At 41.2% G+C, this 18,495-nt stretch overlaps 1 protein-coding gene across 1 annotated transcript; it reads left to right on the top strand.

Moving 5' to 3' along the window:
* Positions 1-7,876: 7,876 nt before the first annotated feature.
* Positions 7,877-18,259, top strand: tuft1a (tuftelin 1a). Its single transcript, XM_005732117.1, has 12 exons — positions 7,877-8,070; positions 13,510-13,590; positions 14,458-14,559; positions 14,659-14,745; positions 15,011-15,061; positions 15,171-15,254; positions 15,950-16,060; positions 16,176-16,399; positions 16,527-16,632; positions 16,733-16,816; positions 16,990-17,084; positions 17,198-18,259. Exons 1-12 carry the CDS (start codon positions 8,011-8,013, stop codon positions 17,268-17,270), a joined length of 1,158 nt encoding a protein of 385 aa, XP_005732174.1. The 5' UTR covers positions 7,877-8,010; the 3' UTR covers positions 17,271-18,259.
* The last annotated feature ends 236 nt before the right edge of the window (positions 18,260-18,495 follow it).

Here is an 18,495-nt window from a genome sequence, read left to right on the forward strand (position 1 = left end):
ATTTTCTAACAAATGTAGACCAAATGTTGACACTGCGAGCATTAATTGTAGATACAAACAACCTCACATAAAAAAAATCTTACATTTTCTGAAAGTTAAATTACTAACACAACCTTATGTGGATTGCATTTTGTTGTTTCTGAATAAAAAGTGATTTTTTTCACTGAAAACAAAAATATTTAGTTTTTGTTTAAATTTTTAGCTATGGAATATGTCCGATACATTTGAGACATTCAATGACAGAATTCAATGTCAAATAATACACAGGGAAGCTGAATTGTACAATTATAACAAAATTGCCATCTTATATTTATTGTTTTGGGGAGAGACATAAATTCTGTTTGTGGTGTGATGGGAGAAATGGGAAGAATGTGTGAAAGTTCAGGTTAGACTTACCTGGTGAGTCTTTTCTGCATCTGAAGAGGATTCCTGGTTTTCCAGGATTTCCAGTGTTTTGGTTTTGTGGTCCATCCTGACAGGAAACAGTCTTTTCACTTAACAACTGTTCTGAATATGAAATGAAAAAGCGTTTTCACTTTTAGAGCAAAAGTAGTGGCCAAAAATTTCAATTAGTCAGAAGATTAAAGCTGCGCAGCTCCTGTGCATTCCCTTATATCAAACCAGTTAAACTTATGCTGTATCTACTTTGTACGTAATTATAATGCCTTGAAGTTGTTAAAGAATCATCTGTAATTCACTTGACAATGAGTTTTTGTAAAGTGTATTTAACATTTGTAGATTTTTTTTTTTTAATTTTGTAAACATTTTTGAAAAATCAATTGAAGTTAAAATCACTTTTTTCCGTAGTGTAAAACTGTTTTCAGAGAAACTGGAAAATAGTAATGAATATGATTTATTAAATGCAGATAAACATGTTGAATCAAAAGATGCTGGTACGCTGTCATTGTTGGCTGTAAACATTTAAAGCTGTCTGTAATTAAGTTTGTTTGTTTTTTTGTATTGCAATAATTAAGCCACATTAAATCTATTAATTTAAAGAGGACAACAGCCCTACTTCACAGTGAAAGTTTTTACTTGATAGAATTTTGTACCCTAGCCTGCCTCTCTTTCTGTGTGTCTCTCATTGACTGAGACAGCAGGGTCCATATTGTCATGATGGCTGCACATAGTGTTGCTGCACAGCCATGAAGAGATTCTCCCGTTCCACCACATCCCAAAGGCGCTCTGTTGGTTTGGATTGAGATCTGGTGACAGTGGATGCTATTTGAATACAGTGAACTCATGTTCAAGAAAACAGTTTGAAATGATTTGAGTTTTGTGACATGATACGTTATCCTGCTGGAAGCAGCCATCAGACGAGCACAGTGTGGTCATAAAAGTACGTACATGATGAAGAACAATATTCAGATACGCTCTAAATGATGCTCAGTTGGTACCAAGCGCTCAAAGTGTTCCAAGAAAATATCCCCCACACCATTACACCAGCAGCAGCCCAAACTGTTGATACAAGGAAGGAATTTGTAACCGCAGACGTTAGCCTAAGGAGCTTGGAAAGAAAAGCAACTGGATGAATTTTAACGTTTCTTGAAAATAACTTGAAAGACGTCGAGTCGCTTGTCTTTCCAAGCTCCTTACATTACCATGACCTGGATGACAGAGCCTTCACAGACACCTAGACATTAACCCTCAGCTGCCACATATAACACAGAAATCTACAAACTAACATTTGTCACTTCTAATCTAAACCTGCAGTTGATAAATGCTCTCTGTATAGTATCACTTCCAAAGATACAATATCGCAAAGATTGCTCATGTTTGTTTTGGCAGCAGCACCAAACTTCTCAGGAATTAAAGGAGAGTTCCACTGAAGTCTGTTTCCTATTACTGTTTGATAAGTGCGTATTTGGATCTGGCTATGATTTCTAAGCAGTTTTATTCCAGTCTGCTTCCAGCTCTTTTGGAGGAATGTTTTTTTTTTTAATGACATGTTGCCAGTGTGCACAGAAAACCACAGGTGTAATTAATAACTCTGATAACACAGTTTCTGTTTATTTCAGTTTACCTGCCCCAAGGCTCTAACACAGAGGCATGACTTACACTTCATTCATAAATGTTTTTAACATAGCTGTACTTTTATTCTGTGGTAAAAAGTCTTCTGTGGCTGTCTTTTTTTTTTTTTCATCACACAGTTTCAAGTGTACTGAGTCCTTAAATGTCCGTCTTTCCTTAAGTGAGTGAAGTAGCCTATACATCCTGCATGAACACTTGAGAGAATGACAGCAGAATTACACAGATTTTAGCTTGGCACTTTGTAGATTCAATAACAAAAAGAACAGCATCCATCTTCTGCCACTTATCCAGTTCAGAGTTGTCAGGAGGCTGGAGTCTGTCCGAGCTCTCATGGGGCGAGATCCAAAGTACACCCCTGATGTTCCGCTCTGTGGCAGAATAGAACAACAAGCTATAAATTGTTTTAAAACTGCACATTTTGCTTGTTGTAGAGGCCACAAATGAGTGTTGTTTTGACTCCGGGTGTCTCCTGTTGCATAACTGTTTCTGCTCATCACGCCTGTGATATCCATCAAGCAGAGCAGAATCAACCACAGCTGCTGTGCTGATAAAAGATTTTATCAACACAGGCACACATCCATGTGATTACAGGGGTCAGTCAAATCTGGATGAATATTTTTCTTTCTTGTCTGTTAGATTTCAGCTTTCTGACTCAGCTCATACATTCTCCAACACCCCAGAACAAACTGACATGCTGGCACATTGATGAGGCCAGTTAGAGAACAAAAGATGAGGCAACAAGCAAACAAGACTTAGTAACGTTAAACTGGAAGACACTTTTCTCAGTTAAATCTGACATTTCACAAAGCGACATCAGAAGAAGAGCAGAAATCAACCGTGCGTTGGGCTCCCGCGCTCTCAGTACACTGTTATCATCATGTGTTTACATTTCTGGAACAAACATGACCGTAACGCTCTAAGCCAAATCTGCCTCTAACTTTGTTTATTGTGTGACTGGAATCATTTTTTTTAAAGAAACAGTTGCACGATTATTATCATCATCATAATTAAACATTACACTGTTAAAAGTGGACATTCACACAGCAAAGAGCATGAAAATCCCGAAACCAACCTGTGCAACACCCTGACAGACTTAAGACGAATTAAAAACGTCTGTTTGTCGAAGCTCTAACTGTGTAAATAGGATTAGGGCGTGCGATGCAGGTTACTACAAATAGCCCAGTGTGTTTGAGCCGGCACCGTGAATCTCCCAGTGATGCCCAGTGATGGATGGTTTGTTGGTGTCAGAAGCACAACTGGGTGAAGCGTTCCAGGAATGTACCGAGTCAACGTGAAAACAAGTTCAAGGAAGCTTCTACAGAAGTGCAAATGAGTGAAATAATGAAAGAAGACAATCAGCAAACTCTCCTCACTATACTGGGAACAAATCTGTGGCTTTTGCTCTTTAAGACACAACATTTTATGACTTTAGGGGTTTTTTTGCTGCATTTTTAAAAAAGATATCAAAGTCAGCACCCTGGAGGGAACACTTCACCAACTCCCTGGGTTATTTATGTGTTTACATCCTTTTTGGCACATCAGCACACAGACTTTAAGTCTTGCTGATTTTTTAACAAAGTTATTTTACCTCCCATGGAGCTATTGTGCGATTGATCTACAAAAGAGGTAAAATGTGCCTTTCCTTTCCTTCTCACTGGGAGTTGAACTTGTAAATATTTTCTTGGAACAAACTTATTGGCATGAAGTCACACCTTTAATGTTTGTACAATACCTGTTTTGCTAGACTAGAACATACTTTCCGTGGGTGGGATTGGGTTTCCATATGATTCCTGTTTTCCAGCACACAGCTAAACCTGAGAGCTGATTTGCCAAAGAGCTGGGTGTGTTGGCTTTAGAAATCGTGGTGTGTTTGTCGTTACGTATGGCTCCTGTTGTTGAGAAACAGCCCTGCCGAAGGTGTGAAAATATTTCTGTCTGCCTTCAGGGGTTTCACATGTAGAAACACAATAAAAACACAAGCAGTGAAATTACCCACACACTGTGACTAATGTTTTCAGTTGTTCTGTTGTAATTGCAGTGCACAATTAATAAAAAAGATAAGGAGTGGAGCAAAGACTGTCATTGTGCAGTGCTTTAAAAATAACTTTTCTTGTGTTCAACACTAAATGAGGGCTGTGTCCAGATTCTGATATCATGATTCCACTAAAGCGTGTTATGTAAGTTTTCTTTTTTTACAAGGAAACTGACAACAGCGCCCAAATTCAACTTTTCTAACTAACTGCTCAAACCCACCTCCCGTATTTCTGCTTGTTATAATTTAGTAGATGATTAGCTCGTGATTTTGCTCCCTAGAAGTAAACATAATAAAAAAGAGTCACTCCAGAGGGACTCATCCTTTTTATCTGTGTGTAAGGACATGACCTGTGCATCCTCAGTGGTAACCGCAGCCCTCAAGACAGGAAATGAGCCATTGTTTTCTGTAAGCTTCACTTTGATAATCTAAAGTATGTGACCACACTTATAGCGTCATTATTATTTTCATCAGTTTGTCAGCTCCTCTCTGCATTACACAGAAGTGCACTTTTAACCCAGTTATAGCAGGTCAAACAATGTTGTGTTCTTGTTCAGGTCACATGGTTAGATATCAATATTTTAAAGTCTCAATTTAGGAAAAACTTAATGCAGTCTTTTATATTTGAATTTTGGCTTAAACTCATTTTTTTAATGCCCCAGAACAATGTGTACAACTCAAGAAATGCGTAAAATGTCGACTTATTTTTAACTCTTTACACCTTGAAAGCCGACTGGGAATAACCTTCAAAACAACTGGATGTGCATCAGCAGTGAGTGTGATCTGTGCCTGTGCAGCTACCCTTGGAAAAAGCTGCAAACCACATCTTTATGGATATATACCAAGGTGCAAAAGAGGTTTATCAAATGTTGTCTATAAGTAGGAAAGAGTTAAAGGATGAGTGCATAAAGTTAAAAAAAATCCTACAGTATTGGTGGAATTTCTGTTGAACCATATCAGACGTGCACACTGGCTCACTGGGGAGTGAGATGAACAAATCCCAATAAGCTAGAAGTATCTAAGTTAAGAAACACACACACGAACACAGAGTGGTTCCAGATTTGACATCAAGTATGTGAAAGATAAATACTGTATTTTATTTGAGTGTGATTTTCCTTCTCCCTCACCAAGTACATCCAGTAAGTATAAAATGAAGGTTGTTTTATGGTCTTTTGTTATATTTGCTTTTTTCTGTCACAGCGTTTGTTGAAACTGTTATCTGGTTATGTTTGGGCTTCAGCAGGGACACGTTCACAGAGCAGCACTCTTCCTGACTCACTTGTGTTAGCCCTTTTAAGGTAGCGGTAGCCAATGAGACATTTCCATTTAGTCGTCTACAAAGACTTTAGTCCAGACAGGCGTGTCAGATTCTTGAGGATCTGAAAACACAAAGCTCGTCCGGGCTATGTGCATATTTGAAGTTGGCACAACTTAAGACATACTCTTCCAAACAGATAAGAAGGACGACTGAATGCAACTAGCAGGAGTCTGACTCACTCTGTGATCTCAGTCTAATGCGTGCATGTATGAAAACATAGACTCTCATAACAGTCTGCTGTCTGATCTCTGGATCAGTGCGTCTGCATGCGACCAATGGCATGATGTAAACTCATAATCAGGACTAGGATTGTTGCTTGGTGTGTGCATTAGGTGTACACGTGCTGGTCTTCTAGTTTGTGGAGGAACTTCATTCCCAGTGATAAATCAACCATTAGTGAAAGCAACCACTCTGATATAAAGGTTACATTCTTGGTTAGTGACTGGTTACCCTGAAGTGATTACTTATTAAAAATGCGGGTCATGTAGACAATTTCGCTAATGTCTGGTTAGGCTTTTCCTGCTTTTGTGCTCCTGGTTTTTGCTCCTGGTTCGAATTCACTTAACATCATCCTTTTGTGTGTCACTCTGAGCTGTTGTTTGCTCCTAAACGCCGCTAAAGTCGTTATCCAATTTGAGGTCTGTGCAGAGCTGGATCAGCTGCTGCTGCATCAGCTACATGCCAGCAGAGGAACGCTCACTCTGTTACTCATTTGTTCTGTCACCTTTGTGCCTTCGGGGTGGCCTGTAGAAATATGCAGCCCAGGTCGTGCAACAGTAGGAATTCTGCAGGAACAATAAATGTTTTGTAAGCTTTGGAGTTTTACATTACTGCTGAAAAAATCTGCCTGGCACCAACAAATTAATAAGCACATAAAGAAAATAAAGAAGTAACCTTTTTGTCAAGCTTTTGGACGCGACTGATTTGTTTTGTGACTGGAGGACAGCTTATTGTGCTGTTTTATGTAAAGTCAACATTAAAGGGATTAAAGAGAACATTTTAATATTTCATGTGTTCTGTTTTGAAATGCTGTAAATCATTTTTAGGCTTTGAACTGAACTGTTAACTGTTATGTGAGGACATGTGGTTATGCTTTGCTGTCAAAGAATAAACAATTTCACAATTCAGTTAAAGTAAATCAGCCATTTACCTGGTAGTGAAAACAAGCTTAGCTTGGTATTGCAGTTGAGTGATATCGTGAATGAGCTGTGCTTTGCTGACCTCACAGGAATGGGTTTATATTTGGCCATATACGTTCATTTTCACCCCCAGTCCCTGGCACGCTGATGTCATTTACAGACAATAAGGGAAAGCCATGGATGCGGCCTGTGAAGGATATGACTGGCAACCGAAAAGCATAACTATAAAGGATATTAAACATCAAAACAGTAAAACCAATTCTTCAGACTCATACATGGAGTCAAAAACACATTAACACAATTACTAAAACATTCAGGCGATGGCAACACATTAAATAAGTAGCTTTGACATAAATAAGTAACACATGTTCACTGTGACAGCTTCTTTTCTCCTTTTAATTACACTCTTTCTTTAGCTTTATTTGATTGTTTTACTTTTAGAGCAATCTTACTGCCTTATATTTTTGCTTTTTACATATCAACTTGTAGTATTGCAGATTTTTACTTACCGAGTACCTATTTTTCCCCATATCACCGCATTTTTGTCGGTTTAATTGAGATAATCTGCTTCTTCTTTTTTTTTTTTAATATACGTACTCCCCTTTAAGGCCAATACCTTGCTTTAAGTTTCGTCCCTTCTGATTGGCTGCCCTTTGTAAACAGAAGCTTTGAAAGGCAGGTGGGTGGGGCCAGTGTGCTGTAGGCCACAGGTATTACTTGTATATTCTGAATATGGCCATCACCATAGTAACAGTGTGTATGCATTGCAGAAGATTAATTAGCCTGCTTCCACCTTGATATGTTTGCAGAGCAACCTGCTGTGGCTGGATGGGTTTCTACAGTATCTGGGATTTGTTAACATAGGGCAGACGTATTATATGAACAATTGTGTTTGCAGTTACATGTCGAATTTGGTGAGAAAAGTTCAACAACAACATCAATAATAATAAGAATAAATGCCTCAAATCACTGAACTCAGTCTTTTGGTTTCCATTGCTTTGTAATCTTAGGAGAGAGTCTTCTTAAACAGGCTCAGTCAGGAGTTCAAGCTCGCTCAATAATTCATTGAGCAGTGTGCTGACTGGACAGCAGTCAGTAGGTGTTGCCTTCCGCTGCTCAGCAAGGGGCCATCACATTCCTCTGTTTACTACTTTTTCATGGCTCTCTGAACATCGTGTGATAATCGGGATGTAACATTTCTAGAAGTCACTGTGCCAGAAGTTGTCATACCGGTGCTGACCCTCCCCTCTCAGCTATTCCCGACTCCCCTAGTTCCCTATTTGGCCGTTTCGGTCTCCTTGTGGGCGGGTCGCATGCTTTTGTGGCTCACTCCCACTGTGACGTGCAGAGAAAAGTAGCTCCCCACACACTTACCGGGCCGAGGACTGATAAAGTGACTGAGCTGCTGTGTGCGGTCAGCAGAGAGACACCGTGACGAAGCTTTGAATTCTTTATTTATTGTGTGTGTGGAGTATTTATTTCTGTGAGAGATGAACGGAGTGACGAGAAGTCTGTGCACCTTTGAGGACATCAGAAGTCAAGAATATGGGGTAAGTTACTTATACATTAGCTTACGTGGATTTCTGTGTCTTTGTGCGTTTGCTGTACTTAACTGAAGAAGGTCTAATCAATGGATGACCCAACCAGAAATAAATCAGGGTGGATAATTTCCTGTTCATTTATTGTAATTAATTAATTTACGTTATTTACTATTTCTTCAATTTTTCATTTTTTGTTTGTACTCTGCCCTCTGATTTTGTGGCTTCACCTGCTTTAAATGGTGCATTTACCGTCCCTGGCTTTGTTGCAATTAAGGTATTAACCCCTCTTACCCACAGAGACAAGGTGGCAGCTCAGTATTAATCCAAATAACATCTGTGTCTGTCACAAGTACCTTCTGGACACATCATTTAAAGGCTTACAGTTACAGAGAGTGAAGGCAGCTCAGGAACTAAAGGCTGTGCTTGTGCAGTATGTGTGCCACCTGCCCATGTGCAGGTTTGATCACCAGAAATAATCAGCTCACTATGTGTGTGCTTTGCTGCAAACCTGTAAAGAAAGTAGTCCTAAGCTATACTTTACATCCCTTGAATGGGCTTTATTTGCTTGCGTGACAGCAAAAGCATTAATCATTTACCTCACCTGAAAAAACAAACTGTTGACCTGCGCTGTGGTTTATGAGGTTGCGGGGCAACATGATACCCTCCACTTTCCACCTCAGCGCTCCCCTGCTGAGCTCATATCAAATCATATTACAGAAACGTGTAAAACTTTCAAGGGGTTCGGGTTTAAAAATAACCCGAAGGTCGTCTAAATTCTTAATTTAATTAGATATTGTCTGACTGAGCTCGACGGGAAGGCAAATTATTTTACTTACAATGAATCAGACCCTTTGATGTGTATGAATGTATTAAAGTTCTATTAAATTCATTATTTTTTGTCCATTTGTGATGAAAATCTATGGTTGGCACAAAGTCCCGCACCATTTGGGACCCACTGGTCTAGATCTTCTGTTGTGTAACTACAAAGCAGACATAAACGTCAACGTGTACAAAGGGCCACTTACATACAACTGATTAACAGCTCTCAGGAATGTGTTATGGGGCAATATACGAAACTTTATGTTTGTCCAGTCTTTGTTTTATCTAATCATACATGACATTTGAACATGAGGCTGATAGCACATTTGCATCAGCTTCACAGAGAACATACATTTATCTTTAACAAACTCAAATTCAGCAGTCAAATAGTCACCCACCTGCAGTATTTGCATCTGATATGGCTGTTCCTAGTTAAAAAAGCAGCCGAGGAACTTTCACCTCGGCGTACTGTAACGGCTGCAGGGTGCTGACAGATTAGTTAATGACACAGTTATCAGTGACACGTCTGTAAGGATACAAGAGGAGGAGGAATGTGCCTGATGTAGCACAGAGAGGCCTTCAGCAGCTCATTTGTTAAGTATGTTTTCGGGAACTGGGATCATGTGATAAAAATAAAATAGAAGGAACAAGAAGCACTGACTCTGAAACAAAGAGTGCTCTAAGGTTAGTACTAGTGACCAGAAATCCCAGGGTTTTTTAATCTATTGTTTGAAACTGTAGCGCTTTCTCTTTCCTGCACAGCAGGATTTATCAAGGTATTATTTTCAGCTCGGGCAATGTTTAGAAGTGATGTCACAATTGCATGTTGTTGAACACATTCCCAGCGTCTCTTCTCATCATCAGTCATCTTAGTCAGGAGAGTCTGACATCACCAGCTGGGAATGGGCCAGACATGACTTATTGGCACATTTGTGTTGAGACACGATTGCAATATGCCCGCAAACACCTTTTTTACCTGCCACACAGAGCAGAAAAATGACTGATTATAGGGATTCTAGTGTCCTCTGTCACTGTGAACTCTGATCCTGGACTGCTTGTTTATCATCACCTGTTCAGGTTCTCACATGATGGCATTTCACGCAACAATCAGCTCCTCTGTCCTCTTTAAAATGGACTTAACCTAATTGAACCCATTAATTGGCGCAGCCTGCTGAGTCAGTGGGACAGTGACACCTTTTCACTGCCGCAGGAGCTACAGATGCATAAACTAGGGCTCAGCACTATAATTATCACCTAATCGTCCAGTAATGGTCTAAGATTAAATGATTAATTGAATAACAATCATCATAGCTTCTCAGCACAGTCCAAAATCCAAAAGTGGGTGTTTAATTTATTCTCTTATGTGACAAAGAAAAGCAGCCTCTCTGGAGGTTTGCGAGCACCAGGTTAGTCACATGAAGAAACACTGAAATGATAAATAAGTTACCAGTTTAACTGTGCATCAGTCCTATTTTGATTAACTTTGATTCATCTCTGTGGTTTTGTGTAAAACTCCCTGTGCTTGCCAAAGCTGGGTGGAGCAGAATATAAAGGTGGTCATAAAATCCAGTTTCTATTACCGATAAGTTGGTGTTGAAGCTTCGAGCCGTAGTTTTGTTTACCTAATCTTTGATCACATAGTTCCCTGTGTTATTGTTTGCTGTTCAGCCAATCAGTTGTGTCAAGAGAGCATGTGATGCAGTAAGAGGTTTATTGGGTTACGCCTATTGAAATAAAGGTTTTCTATACAAATGTGTTTATATTCCCGTTTCCTTTATGCAAGAAAGACACTGAAACTCAATAACAGTGTGAACATTGTTACTAAACTACCTGAAAGCACAGGAATGCTTTCAGGCGGCCATGCTCGGATTGCACCTGTCGTTTTAAAGGCCGAGGTTTACGATGCAGTTGGACAAAAGATAAAGTGACACCTGTGCAGCGTGTGGGAAAGCAGTGCAAGAGAGGAGGAATGTCATTTAATTCAAAGACGTTTGTTCAAACACACACACATTAGAGGATGTTTCTTTTTGGGGAATGCAGGAAGTACACTTGTAGAGACAAGGGGATGCTTTACCATTAAAGGGCGCGATACCTGCTCCTACCTCTGTTCGGAAATATAAACTCTTTCCTCTTTAAGCGGGATCGATTTCTAAGGGACAAATCCAGAAACTCTGCATGTTTAACAGCAACATTCCTAAACTGCTAGTCAACCCTCAGTTACAGCCTCCTGATGCCAAAGTCTGAGATGAAAAGCATCCTCGTATCCTTTCAGCCTTTCTGCCTGCAGGTACCCCGTGATCTTTTGTGTCCATTGTCGTGCACCCAGCTGTGTGGACTCTGTGCGTAAAGCTCAGTGTCATGTTTCTGCCATTATAAAGGCAGTGTGCACTTAACCTCGTATGTGTGTTTTTCTGCGTGTCAGTGGCCATGCGTGGGTCACTGTCTACAAGCTCATCCAACTGGTCCTTTTGTCCGTGTTCCCAGGAAGTGTAGTATTACAGGTTGTTGCTGAAGGTGGAAAGGACCGCATTTTTGTGTGTCCGCGGACATAAAAGAGCAAACCAGCAGAGAGACTGAATAGCTCAGAGCTGGGATTAGTGGACTCTTTGTTTGGCTGTCTGTGGAAGTCCAGAAAAGTCGTGTAATGATGGATTCCTTCTTAACAACTATCCCACTGTTCCCCTTTCGTCCTCCCCCAGTCATGCACCCTGTTAGAGCTTACAGACATTTGCAATCTGAGAGGAGAACATGAAGAAAGAAAGGGGAGTTTTCTTCATTGTGGTTGGACCTCCACCAAGACTATTACTCTATTTCCTTTTTTACATTCATTTTCTATTATTATGTCTCCTGAACATCAGTCCCACACGTCTCGCTGTCTGCCTTTTCCCTTTCACTGCATCCTGAAAAGATAACCAGCTAATCTAGCCATAGACCTTCTCTAAACACAAAGCTTTTCTTTTACAGCAGCTTTTTATGGTGGCATTACGCAACACGAGCAAGTTAATTTCCCCTCGTCTGGTCAGAATCGAGACGCACTCTGCACATGAGACAGGGTCTCTGGATAGAAGCTGAGATTAGAAAGATTAGAATTGGTTATTTGTTTGTTTTCATTGATACATTTTTTTTTAAATGAGTTGCTTGGTAAGTGGCATTTCATCTACATTCAAAAATCACTTGAAGACAGTGATTTTGCATTTCATTTATCTACACTAACTTATAATTACGGGGGAGAACAGGGAAGGTTTTGGCTGAAACTACCAAGCTGAAGATCATGAAGCTTGTTGGGAGGGAAAGACCCATTAAAGTGTCAATCCAGACAAAATGCCTTAAAAACTGGCATTGACCTTAGTGGAGGATGGGCTCACTGGGTTCTCTTCTAGTTGTTGACCAAAACAGAAACAGCTGTTGATAAAGGAAATCACACACGAATGTTGATTCTAGCCGCACTTTCACCGAGTTGTATTAAAGGCTCAGAGAACAACATGCATCTATAACTGACAGCAGGGCGAAGTCCATCCGCAGATGAAGATCGTGCGACTTGATCGCTGTTCTGTAACGCCAATTAAACTGACATTTAGGCGAGATTGCTGTGACACCGCCTAAAGCAGTGTCTATGAAAGGAAAAGCAAGGTAACAAAATGTAGGTAGGGCTGTTGTGGTGCATGATGAGCACCGAAAGAACACAAAGGAATAAACTATTAACGTACAAGTGGCTAAACATGACCAGACGCTCCCACTCAAACGCACCAGAGAGCAGGCACACACAGATATGTTCATTTTGTTTACGATTTAACCAATTATCTGATTACATGTAATATATCACCAGTTAATCTGATTGGAAGTATTACTCGTTCATACATCAGTTTCTGTTTAGAGTTGTTTGGCGGTGACTTGAGGAGAACACAGTGAATACCCACGGGAAAATGAACAGAACAAGTTGTGTTGGCTGGAACGAGTTATATAATGTCTCCGACCTCCTCCCAAACATCCGCATACTTGCATTAGCACAGACGCTGACTGGTCACTGTTTATTAGAGGCCGCCGTGTACTGGAAGACACACACGGAGTCCCGTCCTTGGGACTTTTATCCTGTGACTGAAAGAAAATATCTGTGCGTTTTGCTCGAGCGTTGATTCTGTGCATTGTTTTGCCTCCATCTTACTCCGCCTACTTGTATTGTTAGTGTGCCAGACAGTTTATGGCTACTGTGAGGTTATGTTGCCATGGAAATATTCCGTCTTGCTTGACATTACATTTGCTGAGTACTTTCCCAGAAATCCAGCCACTGTCTCCAGTTGGCTGCGAGCATCTGGAGGGTTTCCGCCTAAGTCCCTCTGACGTCTGTAGCAATTGGTTTAAATCAAACAATCTGTCCCTGTGCAGCAGGGAGAAAACTTTTTCTTTCGTTCTGATGCTCCTATAGCACACTTTCTTACTGGATACTCCCCCACCCCACTGTCCCTCCTTCTCTGTTTCACTCTTTGAGTATGACTCAGTCTCTCCTCCTCCTCTTTTTTTTTTTTTTTCCCCCTCTCCTCCTCAAAATAGTCCCCAATCAGCCTCTCCATCACATAACCGTCTCTTTGTGGCTTCACTTCATCAACCTCTTACTTTCGCTGCCTTTTTTAGGAGGGGTGTAGGCGGCTGCGGCTCACACTTCACGACCAGAACCAGGCGGCGGCTCGGAGCACAGAGCAGCACAGGGACAAGGTAAGCACGTCCTGTACCTGATAACTTCTGACCACCAGAAGGGAGAACAGAGCAGATCCTGGGCATTAGATCAGCAGCAGATGGAGCGTGTTTGGAGTTTAGAGTTTTAAAATACGAGTCTTTGATATTTGAATAGATTTGTCACCTATTAGGCTAAACTGAGAGAATTGATTTTAAAATGTTAACGGATGAGAAAAGAAGTGCTGAAGGTTTGTTCACCCCATTTTTGGATCTGAAGGTTCAGACAGTTGCTTAATCTTCTCTACGATCCTCAGTAATTAGCTCAGAACAGCTGCGCTTTCAAAAAAGGAAAAAGAAAAGACACCAGCCGCGTAAGAAGATGCCATCAGCTTTTCATTAGTGGGGTTCCCACACTCAGTGTCTCAAAACAACCATTGTTATACCAATACCAGTGGGACCACCAGCACAGTTGCATAATGTGTCTCCACCTTTATCTGCATGCCCCCCCCCCCCCCCCCCCCTCGCTCTCTCACTCCCTCTCTGCGTTTTGGCCAGATGTTTATGGGTTAGTCTCCATAGTAATTAGTGCTCAAAGTCTGGCTCCTGATTGCAGAGGCTCTCGGTCTTTCACACCCACGCAGAAAGAAATTTTTCATTTTTGCCTGTTAACAGTTTAATTTGACCAAGCGTGCAGACGGTCCTGGCAAAAAGCTTTGTATTAATTATCAGTCAGATTCATTCCTGCCAGTTCTCACGAATCCTGTGTTGCAGCATTGATTGTAAATATGACCAAACCCTTTCTGGATCATCTGCATTTAGTTTGACATTTTATTTAGAAATTTATCACACCCATCTATTCACGCAAAAACCCAATTGTGAACTCCTCTTATGTCTGCTAATCTCCAGCCAATCGGACGAGCTTTTGCACTGGTGCAGCCAGCCAACGAGAGGACTGCTTTGACCTCTGAACCAGTCAAATCCACAGAGGAGCAGGTAGAAATCATCAAGGTAGGCTTCTTTGTATTTTCTTTGTTTGTGGTTTTTTTTGTTTTTTTTCTTCTGTTGGTTTTAAACCAGTATATACATTCATGTATGTCCTTGTTTCAGGTGTATCTAGAGGCCCGCAAAAAAGAGCAGCAGAAACACCAAGAGAGCCTGAAGATGCTGTCAGATGAAGTTTCACAGATACAGGAGGTCAGTGTCTGGACAGCATCTATCTGGCTGTTTCACTAACACACAAATGCACACAGTAACTCTACAGTCTGTCGTCCCTGTTTTATAACTTATGTAAGAATTTGCATCTTGTAAAATCATCCTCACTCATACGCCTCTTTTCTCTCGTGATTCCCTTCAGCTCCCGACTTTCCTGTGTTGGTTATTTGCTCAAGTAGAAAACATACATGTTCAGATAATATCTTAATTTATAACAATATCTTTTTTGTGTGTTTGTGTCACACAGGTGAGATACTGCCTGAAGACTCTGAGGGAGCAGATGGCAGCCAAAAACAAGGTAAGCCATTGTTAGCCTTGCATCCTGAGCTCTCGATGGCATTTCCTTTAACTCTCCCCTCACTGTCTTTAACATTTTCCATCTGCACTTCCTCCTTTTATCTGTCCAGCCGCACACAAATGGGTGGAAGGTTGGAATCCCCTTCAGAAAGAGCACTTCATCCACTAAACCAGGAGCTAAAGATGACGGGCAGGTGAGCAAACACACGTATGCACATCATAGCTTCAGTCCTGTGGTGTCTTGTTGTTTTTTTTCCACGGGCTATCTGCGTCAGTTTGCGTTTTCTATAAGATTCCTGTAAAGCAATCACCTCCCGGAGGCTCACAGATGGAATGTGGTGTAAAGTTAAACAGCGAAGTCATCATGGGGGGAAAAAGAGGATTAAAATGGCAGACAAAAAGCAGCTACGTTTACAGCACCCCAGGGTGTAAGAAAATGCGCGGAAGAGCTGTTCCGGCACACTATGTACCGCTGCCTGCGTGTGTTATTGTTTTCAGGCCCCCTTCATTCCACGCATGCTTCATCCTCGCTGACTCTAAGCCAGACATTTGTCGCATCCTCTTGTTGTGCGTGTCAGCAGTGTTTTGCAGACACACACAACAAAGAAGCTGACACTGTTGTGTTTGGTTTTTACTGTTTTTGCGCCACTTATAGCAACATTTGTGACTCACACGACACCTTACTCGCTCTAAGTGTGGGAGGCACAAATAGGAGGGAAACGCAGGTCATGTTCCAGCTGCGCCACTGACGCACGTGGACACGCCTGTTTTCTTTATAGCGGCAACACCCACAGAGCTCTTACGAGACTCGGCCATCATTGTATTGATTACATCATTCTAAAAACATCTGAGTACTATTAGGGTAATCCAGCGCTTTATTTTCTGTTAGGACGTGGATGACGAAGCAGAGAGAAGCAAGCTGAGAGAAGTCAGTAAGCGCTTATATGCGCAGATGCAGGAAGCAGAAAAGAAACACCTGGAGGAGAAAGAGAGACTGCAGGTAAGCTGCACTGGCTTTGCATTCATCGTGCATATTACATACAAAGTAAACACATACATATTTATATAATTTGCATGAAAGCGATATTTAGAACAAAACTTTTTGACCAATCCAGGCTGAAGGCAGCAGGCTTAGAGAGCATCTGAGTGACCAGGAGGAGAAGCTGAGGAGTACAGAAGAAGCCAATGAGAAGAAAGACCAGCGCATCGATGAGCTCCAGAGGCTGCTGGGAGGAATGGAGCAGGAGAGCGCCACGTTGCGGGAGGCCATCCGCAACCGTGAAGATGAACTGCGGGAACTGCGAAAGATCAGAGAGGAGGGTCACAAAGGGGCGGAAAGGTCAGCTAGTAAGCACACACACACACACACACACACACACACATATAAGTGTTAAACTCTCCACTTATCAATTATCTGTCAATAGCGTGTTCAATAGCGTGCTGTAACATACTGTGTGTGTTTTTAGGACTGAGCAGTTGGAGAAGGAGGTGGCCATACTCAAAGAAAAGATCCACCATCTGGATGACATGCTGAAAAGCCAACAGAGGAAAGTCAGACACATGATCGAGCAGGTGGGATGAGCATGTGCGGCTCTATAAAGCAAATACATTGTCTCCGTCTTCTTTGCGTAGGGATCGCTCACTGTCTGTCTCCATGTTTGCTCGTCTTTAGCTCCAGAACTCTCGCATGGTGATCCAGGAGCGGGACCGTGTGATCAAAGAGCTGGAGGAGAAAGTGGCATTTTTGGAGGCTGAGGTGAGGACAGCTTCTTCTGTAAGAAAATATGTCTGAGGAATTTAAATTGAAGGGTCAGGGTAAAACGTAGACCAGCCTCTGCAATTAGAGAGAAGACGAAAGGAGAAAAGCTGAAGCCAGTGTCTGTTCTGTGATTATAATTTGCACCCTTTGAAATCTCCCTGTGTTTGCAGAACCGAGAAATGCACGACCAGGTGGACTACTTTCTGGGAGGACAAAGGTCAAATTCCTACCTTTCATCAGAACGCAACGCCCAGATTGTCTACAGGTGACTTATTTTGCCAGCGCTCTTCCAATATATTACCTATAAACAACACATTTAGGTGCGTTAAATGCTGTTTTCCACCTAAAAAATAATTTATCCTCCTCTCATCACTACAGCAAACCAATCAAGCTGTCCACCTCATCCAACAAACCGCTTCCTTTCATCAAAGTCATCGAGATCAAGTCATGAACCAGCTGGGCAGATGAATTAATCAGTTACTGCTGAGAAGGGCTCAGAAGCACCAACTGCCTGTTCGATGTCGACTGAAGTGAACGGTTCCGATGTGCGTGCTGAACATCAGACCACAACTACCAAACCAAACAATATTGAAGGAAAAAAGGGGGTGGGAGGGGTTTATCAGCACACATACAAACACACACACACACACACACTTGCGTGTCTGCGCATATGCATAAAGAATGTCCGCTTTAATGTAGCTGCATTAGAGAGAGCGATGTGTGTCTAAGTTTACGTGTAGTACTGCAAACTGTATGCAAGTGTTTTTGCTTGCCCTGCTTTAAGTTTCTAATGATGATTAACTCAAAGAGCAGGGGGTAATAATTCCTAACAACATTATAAAATTCACATACAGCAATGCAGCGCCAATAAACTGTAGCTAACGCCACCGTCAGGACGCACGATGTGAAGAATCATTAACACGTTTATCTGAATTGTGTCTTTGTCTTCGTTGCTGACTCCTCCGTGACTCCGCTCCCTTTCTGTGTGAGCGGTGTAATGCTTTAGAGTGTAAATACTGACTGTCGCCTCTATAAGGGCGACACCCTGTGATTATTTTTATGGGCTATTTATTTTTTTCTCTGAGCTGTTTGTAAGTAAATATATGGTTGTCAAGCCTCCAACGAAAAGTATGGCACTTTATGAAACTGTGAGGATGCGGAAAGAAAAATGAAGATGTTTGGGAAGTCAGACACGTGAGAGGCGTCCTTTTTCTTAATATTTCTTGTAAAGCATTTCAGTCACTGTGCAGACAGTCACCTTCTTGTTGTACATATCAATGTGATTTTGATGTTTTGATTTCTACCTAACAGCTTTTTCCTCTATATTTATTAATGTTAAATGAAATGCCTAGAGACATTGTTTAATAGAGAAGCTTTTGTACGAAGTACCTGTTAATCTGCTATCTGTGTTTGTTTTAGAATAAAATCACTGAAAATCAATGAGTTTCCTTTCAGTTCTTACGCAGAGCACAAGTGAAATAAGGTGACGCGGGCTCCTTCTGCTGGACGCTAGTTGCATTACAAAATGATATAATGATACACCTTATTAGGTACATCAACTACTCATTAACGCATACATTTAATTTAAATAATTTAGCAATGCAGTACATCTAGGCATGTGAATGCATGGTCAATACAACCTGATGAAATCCAATTGTTTATTCACGACAGCATAA

This window comes from Pundamilia nyererei, unplaced genomic scaffold (assembly GCF_000239375.1).
Source record: "Pundamilia nyererei isolate P.nyererei 1_Seehausen unplaced genomic scaffold, PunNye1.0 scaffold00045, whole genome shotgun sequence".
In the NCBI taxonomy this organism is placed as follows: domain Eukaryota; kingdom Metazoa; phylum Chordata; class Actinopteri; order Cichliformes; family Cichlidae; genus Pundamilia; species Pundamilia nyererei.